Source organism: Phyllostomus hastatus, unplaced genomic scaffold (genome assembly GCF_019186645.2).
Source record: "Phyllostomus hastatus isolate PE091 unplaced genomic scaffold, TTU_PhHast_1.1 phas_contig_1, whole genome shotgun sequence".
Lineage (NCBI taxonomy): Eukaryota > Metazoa > Chordata > Mammalia > Chiroptera > Phyllostomidae > Phyllostomus > Phyllostomus hastatus.
The window spans coordinates 38,976,188-38,991,023 of record NW_025333498.1 but is presented as its reverse complement, the minus strand read 5'-3'; the positions used below and the strand labels follow the sequence as shown (position 1 = coordinate 38,991,023).

General features: G+C 39.3%; 1 protein-coding gene across 6 annotated transcripts in view; it reads left to right on the top strand.

Annotated features, from left to right (window-relative positions):
• Positions 1–14,099, top strand: part of MBD5 (methyl-CpG binding domain protein 5) — a 471,857-nt gene extending 457,758 nt beyond the window's left edge. For all 6 annotated transcript variants that reach the window (XM_045831183.1, XM_045831164.1, XM_045831211.1 and 3 more), the window contains 3 exons: positions 1,503–1,576; positions 9,631–9,706; positions 12,631–14,099. In XM_045831183.1, the coding sequence (XP_045687139.1) occupies positions 1,503–1,576; positions 9,631–9,706; positions 12,631–12,702 (222 nt within the window). In that variant the 3' untranslated portion in view covers positions 12,703–14,099. The remainder of the gene's footprint in view (positions 1–1,502; positions 1,577–9,630; positions 9,707–12,630) is intronic.
• Positions 14,100–14,836: the final 737 nt, after the last annotated feature.

The following is a 14,836-nucleotide window of genomic DNA, read 5'->3' as shown; positions in this document are numbered from 1 at the left end:
CGTATCCCAGCCACCTTCTTCTTTTTCAGAGTCGCACATGGTTGTATTCATTGTACTTAAGCTTTTCTAATCATCCCGATAAGACATTTCCTTCAGGGCTCTTACGTTACAAAGTGTGATTGGAACAGAGTTGTCTCCTGTTCTGGCATGCTACAGATTGGCTATCCCCAATGAACTTGTGTATGTGAGATATTTGGATCCTTTAAGACAAAATACAGAAAATTACTACAAGGAAAATGTTTTCAATATTTGACTGCTTTTCCCATTGAATGATTAGAAATGCTTGTTTTCAGACTTGGTGACTTAAACACTTCATTAATCATTACTGTGTACTAAATTCAAAAGGGGTAAAAAAAAATCATTTATAAATAATATTCATGAGTCAGGAAAATTTAAACACAAAAGGTGATAATAATATCCTCACTTATTAATGTTTACTTCTTACCCATGAGGCATTTCTGTCAACCTCTGAATTTTTATAGTTTTTACATAAAAGTAGTGGAGGGGTTGGGAAAAAGCTGGGTTAAGGGATGGCCAGGGGATTTGCTGTGAAGCTGTGTTTATACATGTAACACTGTCTTTACTCAGTTTGTCTTTTTTCTAAAGATCAATAAAAATAGCAGTGTTTTTCTAAAGATGTTTTTATTCACAAGTTACATACAAGTGTTCCCATTTATTAATTGTTTTTCCTGGGGGGGGGGGGTAGCTTCAAGAACCAAGCAAGAGATCATTGTGGGTGAGTGGCAAAGGCTGCACCCCCCATCCCCACCGATTGATCCCCCAGACACCCTTTGGCAGCTCAGTGATGGTGATGAGGCAGCAGGCTTCACACAGGATGGTCATGATAAAGCAGGACAGGGGAGAGGGCCTGCCCATAAGGGGTAGCAACACCCTCTTCCCCTATCAGTAGGGACTGTGGGTGGCCTCCCTAACACACACCAGGTAATGCTAGCTAGCTTCTCTATGCTTGGTTAAATGCTCAGTGTGACTTGTCACATTTTAAACCCACAGCCATTCTATCAACAAGGTACCATCGTCCTCATTTTAAAGGAGGAAATGGAGGCTCAGAAAATTTAAGTGCTTTACTCATGCCCGGAGATCAGATTGAAACTTTACTCTTGACTCCAAAGCCCACCCCCCTCACTAACGGCTGTTCTTGTCCTCCCTGATGAAATACAGATTTGCAGTTTCTGAACAGCAGGTAGTGAAGAAAGCAAACCAGGATCTCTGATTTATACGAGTTTTCAAATCAAGTTACTTAAATTCCAAGTTTTGTTCTTAAAACACTATTTTTGAAATTTTGACAATTTAAAAGCCAAAGTCTTTCCTTTCCCTTGATGTCTGCAGCCTGGATCCCCAGAACCGACCTGTGACTTTTGACAGGGCTGCACCAGTGTTAGCCTCCCTCCCCCAACCAGAGCCTGCGTGCACAGCAGGAAAGAAAAGCAGTGTTAACAATGGCAGGTCTGGGTAATGTGCTGTGGTCTCATGCCTTCACTCAGGTGGAACCCGAGAAGTTGAGGACACTAACAGAAGGTTTTGAAGCCTACAGCCGAGCCCGGAAAAGAAACAGAAAGTAAGCGCTATTTTTTTTCCTTCCCAACTTGTTTTTCAGGAATATAATTGATTGGTTTTCCTTTGAAAGGGCAATGACATCTCACTGATTTTGTCCATCTCGTAGCCTGCCTACAAACAGTTTAATAGTGATAACCAAAGAGAACCATTGTAGACAAGCCAAATCAGCTATTCCAGAAAATATTTTCTCAACAACTCATACTGTGTGAGGGGTTTCCCTCTTCATCAGCTCTTTTCTAACTCCCTGCGTCTCCACCCTCTGATTTAGTGAGCAAGAAAATATGATTAATATTCTCAACATACAGCAATTAAATGATCTGAAAGTATAGCAAAAGTATACAATTTCCAGTTTGGCAAATTGACTTATTAATCTAAGTGAAGGTAAATAATTTTTTTCCTTGGATCAGTTGCAATAAGTTCTCTTAGGAATTATAACAAGAAGTTGAACTTTGGGACGTTATTATTCCAGTTTTTCCAGATCTATACATTCTGAGTAACTGTAGAGTGGACAGTTAAATAATGTTTGAAGTACAGTTTCCACTGTAATACAATGTAGTTTTATGTATCATAACTGTTATTTCATTTTGAGGTAAAGAACTTCAAAAGTTGCTTTTCTATATGAATATGGGAAATTATTTTAAAATATGTGTAATTGACAGAGCTGTTCAGTTACTATAGTTTTCATATTATCAAACGTCCAAAAATTATGAAATTGGACTGATTAGGAGTGTACAAGTTCTGTCCAGAAGATTTCCAGCCATGTAATATGAAAAATGGAGACATTTACTAAAGAAGATACACAATACAAGAAACATTGTACATAGGACAATGATGTCTCAGTCCCCTTCAAAGTAGGCACCTTTGGACCTCACACAGTTCTACCAGTCACCATCAGCTACTGCATTTTATTTTCCTGAATCTCATCAATGGTCTGAAATCGCTTCCCTTTCAAAGGTGATTTTAGTTGGGGGAAAAGCCAGAAGGCACAGGCCACCAAATCAGGGCTGTAGGGGGGCTGAATCACCTGGGTGATTTGATGTTTCACCAAAAATATCTCACAAGATGTGATACACGAGCAGATGCATTGTCGTGATGAAGCTGCCAATCACCAGTTGCCCTTAGCTGCGGCCTTCTGAATCATCCGAATAGTTTCCAAGGAGGAATGTTCAAACTTTACACAAAATTTGGTGCAGATTTGTTGCTGTACTCACTCAGTCATTTTGAATGTGAAGGCCACACAGTACACATGCTCAATGATATCTACTGTCCCCACTGACTAGAACAGTGAAGTTGTCATTGTTCGCACACGCACAATGCAGTCCTGTCTCCTTGGCTGACAATTTACATCAATGTTGCCATAAACCATTCTCATTATATTAACAATGGCTGGGCTATTTCTGGACAGACCTCATCGTAGCGTGTATTAAAGGTTTACATAATGATAGCAATATCTGTTAAAAGGGCACTCTCTTTCTTTTAGTGAGGTCTTCAGTAATTCTTGCTAGAGGTAAAATTTTAGGACTCAATAAATCTTGGGGAGACTCTAGTCATCTCACTGGAATGTCTCATTAAAGGATATAACTGCAAGGAGCCAAGTCCTACGTTGGACTCTTTCGGAAGGTAGCAAGTTGGCACTGGCTGTGACGAGAGCTGAGTGAATGGCCAGACTCACTATAAATCTGATCAGGACACAGTGAGGCAGGTGCCCTCTGCTCTGACTGAGTGACACTGTAGAGAGCTTAGTATGAGGATAGGCCTATAAAATTAATATGAGATCTGGATGAAAAGAGGGAAATTGAAAATTACTTACATCATAAGTTTGCAATGGATTGTTTACTATAGAATATTCAACAGTACTTGTTTAATTGGTTTTTTAAAAATCCCCAAAATTTTTTCTCCAGTGAAGCATGCATGTTAGCTGGCTTATGTGCAAAATACCCAAAACAAAGTTGATAACATAGAAATGAAATAACTCCTCCAAATACTTAGGCATAGTGCCTTGAAAAAGCTGTATTTTCCCCATAAATTTTCTATTCAGCAATTTCTGAAAGGTATTGAGTAACAAACAGTGATTTTTTTAAATTTTTCTTCAAAACCAGTTTACTATCTGTAATGGATTTTTATGGGTCCTAAGTGGCATTACCTAAAGGAACTCTGAGGAAATCATAAACTCAGAGTACAGAATGAAGAGGTAAGGAAGAAATGATGAAGCACACATTAGTAAAAACAGCTTTATTTATACAATGCTCTGGTCTAAGTAGACTGACTTGCCCAGAAGGATAGATTATATTGTGCACATGTGGTTTATGCAATCACAGGATGGGCCAGAATTACTGAGTCGATTTATAGATGGGGACACTCAGACCCAAATTGCTTAAATAATTAGTAGAAGGGGACATAAGTGATGATAATTGATGTGAGGAACCCAGTCATTTATTTATTCCCCAATTTAAGGAGACTAACAAAAAACCAGTGCTGCAGGACCTGGAGCTCACTGGTGAAGAAGACAGATCCAGAAACAAATAAGTAGCATGTTGAAATTGCAATGACAGTGATATGTATAGTCCATTTTGGCATAATAGAGAAGTGGCATTAAATTCAGGTAAAGAAAGACTTGCTAGGGAAGATGATACCTGAGCCAAGCCTTACACACTACCGAGGTACTAGCCAGACAAAAGAAACAAGGACCAAGATGGGGTGGCGTGAGATGGTGTTTAGATGGGATCAGCAGCTGGAATTGGGAACTGTAACGCGTCGAACAGGAAACTGAAAGAGATGCAACCACAGGTGTAAGCAGGAGCCAGAGTGTAAGGGCCTAGTGAGGGCCCATAGAACGCTTTATCTTATTGGAAGTGCCTGAAGGAGAAGGAGGTTGGATTTTCACGATCTGGCTGTGTGGAGGATACATTTTAGGGGAACCATTTTGGAGGTGGGGGATTGTTTGGGAGGCTGCAGAAGAAGACGAGGGAGGATGAGGACTCAAGCCAGGAAGAGAACAATGAGGATGGAGGAGGAATGTGGTATAGAAATATTTGGGAGGTAGAGCTGACAGACTGTCTTGGTGACTGACTGGTATGTGAAGGAGAGGAAGCAATCGGGGTTTCAGCTGGGTGACTTGGTGGGTGGTGGAACCCCCCACTGAGCAGGAGAGCACAGGGAGAACTGCTGAGTGCGGTGTGGGGTCCCTGGGGATGGGTTGGACACACAGGTCTGAAACTGGGAACAGTTTGTATTTGACAGTGTAAAAATGGCTGCAATCACATAGACATACTTCGATCAATATGAATGGTAGACTAAGAACTGAACAGTGGGGCATTTGAACATTTACTAGAGATATTGAAGATGAGAATGATGATCAGCAAGGAGGGGGAGAATCAGGGGTAGGAGAGTAGAGTGTTGGAAGCCAAGGACTAAACATTTCGGGATGACAAAATGCCCCACAGAGGCCCAGTACAGCGAGAACTGAACAATCTCCACTGAACCGGGCAATCTGGAGGCCGGCAGTAACCTCAGTGAACGCAGTTCCCATTGGACTGGTCAGTAGAAAAGCAAAGTAGCCCTTGGTCTCTACCATTAATGTGAGAGGTTCCTGAAAATAACAGTGGAAGAGTTTTTCAGATTACAAAGGTTTGACTGTTTTTGTAGAGTAAGGGGGAAAGAAGAGAGGAAGAGTCTGAAAGGGGAAGATGGCATTTGGAACAAGATTGCAAAGAGGTTGGTTTTTGACCCGAGATGAAATCCTGTTGCTTTCACTTCATTTTTCTGTGCCCTCGGGTATGTTGCTTAACCTCTCTGAGCCTAAATTATTCATCTCTAAAAGAGATGTATTTTTATCTACCTCTTAGGATTTTTGTAACATAGATAACATAATTAGAGCCTTAGCACCATACTTGGAACATTACAAATATTTACTAAATAGTTATTTTTGTTATAAAGATACAGGTAAAACAAAATTATCTGATCTTTTTGCCAGTTGAAACATTCTACCACCATGTTAAATGTTTAAAGCTTTATGTACTCATTTTAATACTCAGTATCCTACAAATTGTACGATAAAAATATCTTTAAGTTTATGTGCTTATAGTCGAATCACAAAAGAAATATTAACATATTTATTGAAGACACTACTCAAGAGTCATCTTGTACTTAAAAGAGGCAATTGCTTTAAGAAAAAATTCCATAGCTTTTAGACATGTTATGGTTTTCATTTAAGTGAGGATCAAATCTTCTGTCTTATTTGTACAAAGAAATTATTTGATAGCCTGATTTTTATGAAGCTGAAAAAGGATAAGTAATAAAATAAACCACACTTTTACTTTAAAACCAAGAAATGAAACTTAGTGTGTAAAGTTGCCTTATATCTGCATACTTTCTCTATGAGTTGAGTTTCGGAATCTGAGGTTCTTCACGCTTGTCTTACCTGAATTCATTCTGTTCTACATGAAGTTGCCTAAATTTTAAACTGACAGCGTAGAGCAACGTGCCATTTCTTACTTCCCTCTTACTTCTACTGTTCACAGACGTGTACCTGGCTTTTTTTTTGTGAAGTCAAGGATAATATGTAACAATATATGTAATGAAGATGAAACGTGACAATTATTTCCATTAATAACTAGAAATGTGATTATATGAACATCTATTGCTTAGTTAAGTAGGCTTTAGAGTGTCCATTAGTAAAAATGTTTATTAAATGTCAGCAGGGTATAGAGTGGAAGAAACAGTAGAAGAGACACCGCAGGGAAGCCCTCTGGCTGGAGGACCGAATTTTGACCAATAGTTCATTTCTGGCACTCACGGAGTTTTTTTCTCCCTTTTTTTTAAGTTCATTTTTCCCTGACCTGACAAGTGAGTATAAAAATTGGTCTGCAAATTTGACATTCAAGTAGTTTCATATCCCACACCTCGGTGTCTATTCTCTTTTGCAAAGTAGTCTTTTCTTCCTCTATTAACTACTTAAGTTTGTCAAAGAAAAATAATATTGTACTAATTTAGTTTAAATTAATCAAAGATATTTACAAACATTTTAAATATCTTGTTGAAGAATGAGATCACAAACTCCTAAAACTCTATCTTTTCATTTGACAAGTAATGTTGAATTATTTATGTAATTTAATGGTAATGTTATTGTAATGTTTAATAGTTAAAATTTTTTATGACTCTTTGTTTACTACTTTTGAAAACTAAATGGTATTAAATATCCATCTTCCTCATTACAAAATTAGAATTGGTTTTACCAATTCTCCTTCAAAAATCATGAAGTATTGAATACAAACAGTTGTCACAATATCTAATTTTTAGGATTGTTTTATAGGTTTAATAAGATAATGTACATAAAGATTTAACACAATTCTTGGCACTTAGAATATTTTCAATAAATAGCTATTTTTTTAAGGTAAAGGTGAGAGAAACAAGATTTTCTGATTTTTTTTATGGAAACATTTTACCTTCTGTTTAGACATTCAGGGTTTTATGTAGTCAATTTTAAACCCATAAGATCTTATAATCAAATGCATAACAAATAAATATTTTTAAAACTTCTGTTCATATTTTTCAATACAAAAGAAAAGAGTAGGATAAATCTACTCAACACATCACACAAGGAGTAATACCGTTGAACAACTAGGCATGCATGACACTCTCAAGTCTGCCTCCAACAGCCCACAGAAACCTCGGCCAACCTGCCCCCACCTGGCCTGGTCCTGGGGCCGGGTTCCTGCCCAGCCACCCAGCATCGTGCTTAGCAAACTCCTCATTGGGAAACAAGGCAGACTGACTCCCCAAAATAACCAAGGCCTCTTAAAACCCAGAATGGGTAGGTAATAAAAGACAGTGTATAAATAGGTTGTATCAACTTGGACAGTGCTCAAAAATAGTGATAAGGTCAGGGGAAGATAAGTTGCAGAATAGTGTGTATATCAGGACAACTTTTCTGTATGTGTATATATATATATATTTTTTTTTACTGAACTTATTGGGGTGACATTGACTAATAAAAGTACATAGGTTTCAGGTGTACAATTCTATAATATATCATCTGTATGTTATATTGTATATTCACCGTCCCAAGTCAAGTCTCCTTCCATCTCCATTTATCCGCCCCCAATACCCTCCTGCCTCCTCCCACCCCCTTTCCTTCTAGTAATCATCATGCTGTTGTCTATATCTATGAGTTTGCAGTGGGGTTTTTTTTGGTGGGTGGTGGTAATCCCTTCACCTTTTTCACCCAGCCCTGCAACCCCTCCCCTCTGACAGCTGTCTGTCAGTTCTCTGTATTAATAAGTCTGTTTCTATTTTGTTTTCTAGTTTATTTTGTTCATTAGATTCCAAAAACCAACACAATAATACTAGGTATTGTTCATGGGATATATTATATAAAATGTGAAAACATTCTGGAAGGATATACAACACAGTTGCCTTTGGGGAGGAGGGTGGGAGAGAATGGGACCAGAAATTGATGACAAATGGGAACTTTAGCTTTAATTTTTCAAATAAAAAAGACTTAAAGAGGGAGAAAATGCAGACAACTGTAATTGAACAACAATAAAATAATTTTAAAAAAAGACTTAAAGAAAATATGTAATTTATTAACAGGTTTGTTCTTGGAAATGGGTTTGTTAGCAGTAATTTATTTTATGCACTTTTCTGCATTGTTTCCATTTCTAAAAATAAATGGGGAGAATATGAAAGCTAGAGGCTTACAGGTCAGCAAAAGGCAAGTGGGAGGGTTTGGGTGCTATATTACCCTTATAATATAGTTAAAACCGAGACATTAATCTTTCCTTTCAGTTAAACTGACAAGTGTATATTATATGTTTTCCAAAATATAGAGCTGTTGTGCTGCCTTCGGACACATATTTTTATTTAGTAAATATAGGCATCCATGATGTGCCTAGCCATATACTACCCAGGGATGGAAGACTCCAAGTTCCCAAGGTGTACACAGAAACTGAATGTGTGACTTGCCCAGCCCTGGTATATAAGGGTAAAACCTGGTGAGGACTATGGTAAACCGGATGGCCTCATCTAAAGGCATTTCTCTAAAGTTCACATGCGTATTTAAACACATTTTGACCAAATTACATGGGACTGTGAGACAGATTCCCCCACAATTTTAAATCCAATCTCCACGTAGATGCTGAAGTACAATTTTAAAAAGTTTTACCTTTGCAGCTTTTCTAGTCATTGTCAGGACAAGGTAAATGAAATGAATGACCTTATGCAGAATAATTGGGTGATTATTTATATGTGTAAAGAAGGGGAAATAGGTTAACAGAATGGACAAAGGGCACATACCTACGGAACTGGATAGTATGGATTTGCCTGATTGTAGTTCAACAGCTTCCTAGATGTGTTTCAATACAGGCAGATGTACTGCGTGTGTTATACAAACATGCATAACAGAAGCCGAGTGGGGAGAAAAGGTCGTACAAGTGGCAGACACTCTGAGACCGTCATTCTTTATCTGTTCAAATGGTTAGGCTATTTTGGTTTTGGGGAAAATGTGGGGGGCCCAGGCTTGGAAGGAGCCTCGGGTGTGGTGAGTTAACCGTTTCCCATCTGGATATCAGCCTTCGTTAGCTAGACTCCAGAAGCTAGTAGCTCCAGAGAGGGCAGAGGGAGCACCCTAGTGGCCAGAGCCTGCAATTCAGCCCCTCCGCCCTTCCTCTTGGCCACATCGCCTGGCTGCCTGCAAAGAAACAGGCCAGGACAAGAAGCAATGCAGGGCAGGCTGGAATCTGGGAAAACAAGCTGCATCTATGGGAAAGGAGACCCGTGGCCCAAATTTCTTGCAAAATTATCAGGAGGAAGCACGTGGAAGGGGGAAGAATCCATTTCCCCAGTCACGCATCCATTTTTGCCCCATAATTCTGCTACTTTATCATCAGTATTCAGTGGTGAGAATTCCAGAGTGCTTTGTCATCTGAATTTTCCAAATGCAAATATAAGTTGATTTTCTCTGGTGGAATTGGTACTTCTGTTTTCTGATTAGGGAATTAAATTGCACTTTTGTTTCTTTAATCTATTAATCTGATGTGTTATTTTCATTAATTCTAGAAGTGGAAAGCTAAATAACCATTTAGAAGCTGCTATTCATGAGGCCATGAGTGAACTGGACAAAATGTCTGGGACTGTAAGTTAATTTATTTTTCCATTATATTGTGTTTCTTTGAAAATAAATTGTATTACACTTTTTTGCTGAAGCCTCTAAGTATTGTCAAGCAACTCACGTAACAATGCTAAATTACTAGGCTTAAAAAAAACTAATATTGAAAACATTCAAAGTAATTAAAAAAAATAACCTAGCACTATTAACTGTGTGTTTTTCTGATATAAGTAACTTTGGAGGGGGGGGTGTTCTACATAGCATTCTTTTAAAATGTGAGCAGGAAAGTATTGAAGTTCAAACCGCAGCTTTCGGCATTGGACTCTGAGTAGTGGTGACCACTCATCAGTGTTGGCTAAATGTTCAGTAGCGCAAATTTCACTCAGTCCCTAGAATGAAAAGTGAAATTGAACAACAGGGTCAAGATCAAGAGTATGTAGACCTCTCATTTCCCTTCTGCTGTTACCTAAAAAAAAATAAAATATTCAGCATGAAATTCTGTTACTAAATTAACTAACACTATAACCTCTTGCTTTAAAGAAGTAGTGTCTACTTTTTCTTTATTAAACAGTGCATGTACTAGTGTTGAATGTGAGCAATGTGATCATTATCCTCCCATCCCCTAATGTAAACCCTTAAAATATAATTTGGGGAATCTCTCTAAAAACGTGAATTATCTAAAGCTACTCAGCTATGAAAGGTCATTTCTTTTACTTTTACTTGACGCTTTGTGTTAACAAGGTTATCTGAAACCCATCCAGTAGCTGTTGCATCACAGATACACAGTATACATTCACAGAGTGTCTGGATTTTTATGGGCTTTAAAGACTCTGTAATCCAACCCATCCTTTCACAAATGGGTCAAGTGAGGCCCTGAGATGTTAAATTTCCTGATAGAATTACAGGGAAAGTCTAGAACAGGGATTATACATTCAACCTTCTAGGACCAAACAATGTCAATAGGTCAGGTGCGTTAGGTATGAGAAAAACAGCAATGTGAGTGGGCTGAGAAATGCCCACCAGATGCACTGGTCAGAGAGTAGGCTGCCTACCACCCATCAGTCTCAGTCTCAGAGACTCAACACGGTAAAAGCTCATGCAGGTCTGATTCTAGCTGGCGAAGGTCTTGCTCCACACAGTTACTCAGCAGCTCAAGTTCGTTCTGTATCTAGTGTCCACTATTCCTTAGAGCCTCAGAGTGCCCCATTATATCCTTTGCATCCAGCCCAGCCGCTGAGAGAAGAGTGTACACAGAGGTAGTCACCAGGATAGGTTTTATGGGTGAGGCCTGGATGCTCATCACTTCTGCTGACTTTCCTGGCCTGACCCAAGCACGTGGCCCTCTCAACATTATATCATATGCCTGCTCAGGAAGAAGAGAAAATGGGTTTGATGAGCATCTCACTAGTGTCTGCTCACAGCATTGGGCCTTCGTGGCCAGCGGGCGGTTGGAGTGATAGGGACTGCGGCAACCCTGGGAGTGTGCTGTGTCCAGAGGAGAGCCTTTTTCCAAGCTCTGGCAGATCTGCACTGTATGGAAAATTGTACCAGTGTTGCAAGATTTTCCTATTTTTGTGAGATGCCAGAAATGTAGAAATAAAATTTCCCTCCCTCCCTCTTTTTTTAAGTGTTGACAACTGTTTTTAAAATATTAAAACATCATATGGCTGCTAAACAAAATACTTTTTCAGGCCACATTTGGCCCAGGGATTACTAATTTACATTCTTAAGTAAAGGCTTTTTTCCTGGGTTATAAAACAGTTTTCAGTTATAGCTCCTTATCAGAAACTAATGATTTTAAAAATGTGTATGAAGGGGGTAGGAAAATGAGGCAGTTTGAAAAACTCATAAATGTTATTTTAAAACTTTAAATATTATTTTTGAAAAAGTTTTCTGCATTTGACCCTGAAGAGCATTGGCCTTTGCTGTTATATAGATACTATTTTTAAAACATACAATAGAGCCAGCTTGTAGTGGATCTCAAGAGCTGATTGTTCATATCTCTTCCTAACTCTAAATTTTGTGGCATCACATTGGTAGCTTGAAATTCGCCACGGTAGAAGTATTTACACCCTGGAAACTGGCTCATGCTACAATGAACTTTTGTCCCTCCACAGGGAGCTGGTTGTTAAGCATTTGCTATGCTGCTGCCTTGGGTCCATCCTGCCTTTCCTGGGTCTTGACTTTGCCCTCTCTTATTAGTAGTTACCATACCACACAGGGCACCCAATCACCCTCCTAGCACCTGCCCTCTGTCCCTCAGCACCATACCTGCTATCTCATACATTCTCTGTGAATGCCTCCCCTCTGCTCAGTCTGATACACAGCCCTGAAACCTGCTAGTTTCTGTGTTAGGTGATAAAGATGAGTTGTATTAATTGCTCTTCCCAGACTACACAGGCTTCCATTTGCCAACAGATGGTGGTGGTGTTCTACTTTCCATCCTGACTCTTCTCACACATAAACTGCCTTGGGCCAAAGTTCTTACTATCATTGACCCTTCTTAGTAGCTGTAAAAGAAGTAGTATGATCGAGTGAAGAAAAAACATGATTGGTGTGTGTTTACCCACTTGGCAGATTCTAGTGAACTCGATGATCGGGAGCTCTCTGACAGGAAAGGTCTTGTTTTCATCTTTAATGGACAGTGGCAGGAGCAACTACCCATCACATTTTCCACACATGAATTTTTCCAATTCCTCCTGTACATTCCAGTGTTTGGGGGGCCCACAGAATGTGCTCTGCTTAGAAGTTTCCAGGACCCTCCTGTTCTGTAGTGACTGTGGGCACGCGGAGATCTAGGGTTTTGGTCAACATTTTGAATGCCCCACGATAGCAGTGATTGGAAAATGAAAGCCTGAGTTTATTTCTCTACTCTGTTTCTTTATCAGAAATCATACGATCTTTCTGATTTCAACCTCTGTTGTTGTTTTGTCCCGCCTCTGTATTTCCAGGTTCACCAAATCCCCCAGGGAGACAGACAAATGAGACCCCCCAAACCCAAGAGGAGGAAGATCTCCAGATAACAGGGACTGCTCCGCCACGCACAGTGTTTATTCGAGGGATGTGCACAGACATATCTATAGATAGGTATTGATCCAGCCACTGTTGTGTCGATGTTTATACTCTGGCAGAGAGCTACCGCCGCCACAGGGTGCTAAAGGAAACGTGATACAGTATTTTTTTGGTCAGGAAAGGTAATGAATGCCGGAAAACACAATCAAAATCCCTGAATAATGAGAGTAATAAGTGGTCAAGAGATTACTAAGAAACTCTTTTTTCTATAATACTAAAATTGTGATTATAAGAAATAGTCCAAATGTTTCTGAAGAATTTTCAATGTTGTATATAGAAAATACAGAATTTCATGGCGATATCAGAAATGTAAATATTGTACAATATTGTCATGTACAAGCGTACTTAATGCACACTTTATCTTTTATTGTACAAAGAAATAGTGTACAAAATTCTTTGGTTTCTATGGAGTACACCTACCAGAGACTACCAGTGTAAAGTGATAAATAAAAATACAACCTAAATGCTTTTCTATGATAATGTAAAAGATGCTGTTTTTGTATTTAACAGCAGAGAAGAGGCATGATGCTGTATTCCCTGAATTATGACATGCACTGCACACCACCGAGTGTCCACTTCTATTGTCTGTTTGCAATGAACCTGGCCTGGAAGCTCTGGACTGGACTTCGGGTGTCCAGGAGATTGAAACCTTGCAGATTTCTAAAGGGATGAGGGCTCACAGGTCTAAATTAAGAATTCAGAAACTGCAACCATTTGTTGCATATTTTTTTTACCTAAGTTTTAAAGTAGAATAGGTTTTATAAAGAAATCTTAGGAGGACTATTTTACTCAGTCATTTATGTAGGCAACATTCAGTAGCCACCTGTGGAACTACATAGTTGATGCTGCACCGCCACCGAGGCTCAGAGTTCAGTTTTTTTGCAGACAGTGCCTGGCAAGGTGAAACTTTCTGTTCCAAGACACGGAGGCTAAAGCCCCTCTTTGAAATCACTATCAGAAGCAAGGTTGATTATAATTCAGTTTTTCTTTAATAGCAAAAAGAAATATGAATCATCAAAGCAAATTTCATATATCCATTCATCAATATTACTTAAACCAGAAGTTAAGGTGGCTTACAAAATTATTAGCAATGGTAATTTTTTATCAGTATTATGTAACATATCAGATTTATTTTATTTAAAGAATTATTTATACCATTAACAGATTCTTATATATATATTAATGTGGCTAAATGTGCAGGTTAAATCTATTAACCAAATTATTTATATTATATTAAGAAAAAAATTGAAACAAATGTAGAAAGAAAATACTACATTACAAGTATACAAACCTAAAACTGTGAGCCATTGTAAAGTACAAGGTTATTAATAAGAAATGTAGCACAACATAATTTTCCGTCTTTTTTTTTCACAATTTTTGTAGTGGTGATATAACCTTATCTCCCAGGCAGTTGAGCAAATTTTCAGGCCTCCAGCCTGACTTCTGTTGATGAGTTGTCAAAAGAAGTCCATTATTCCTTTATTCTTATTACTACCAGCCTCCACCCCCAAATCCTTATACTCTTAGGGAGCACTGCCTTGTCCCCCTAGCCTGGGGCTCACTCAACAGCCTAAAAGATCCGGCTGCTGGGAGGCCCCGCCTAGCTGACCCTGGCCCCCAAATGCCCACCACCTCCCGCACTCCTCCTCTCATCCCACCCCAAACTCCTCAGTCCTGTGATGTGGCAGAGTTCTAGTAACTCAGGAAAAAGGAGACCAAGGTCATTCCTCTGATTAGTTTCTTGGGGCCACAGCACAGAGCACTGCACCTGAGCTCACTGTTAATATCAACAGTTCTTAATTCTTTCCCCAGGTCTCCTGTGTCTCTGTGTCCTTCCCACTCCCACCCTCGGCCCTACCCCCAAGCCTGCTGGCATGCAGCGGGCCACCGTGGCCTGGTGGCCCTCAGGCAGGCACCCTTCCTTCAGGGGGTAGGTTGGTCCTTCAACCCCCTTCAGGGGGTTTGTCCTTCATACAGTGGTGGGATGGCCTGCCCAGTCCTTCATGTAGGTACCTCCAGTAATCTTGTGTGTGGTTTAGTTGGCATATTTTTTGTTATAAGTTGATGTGTTTGGTATGTTAAAAC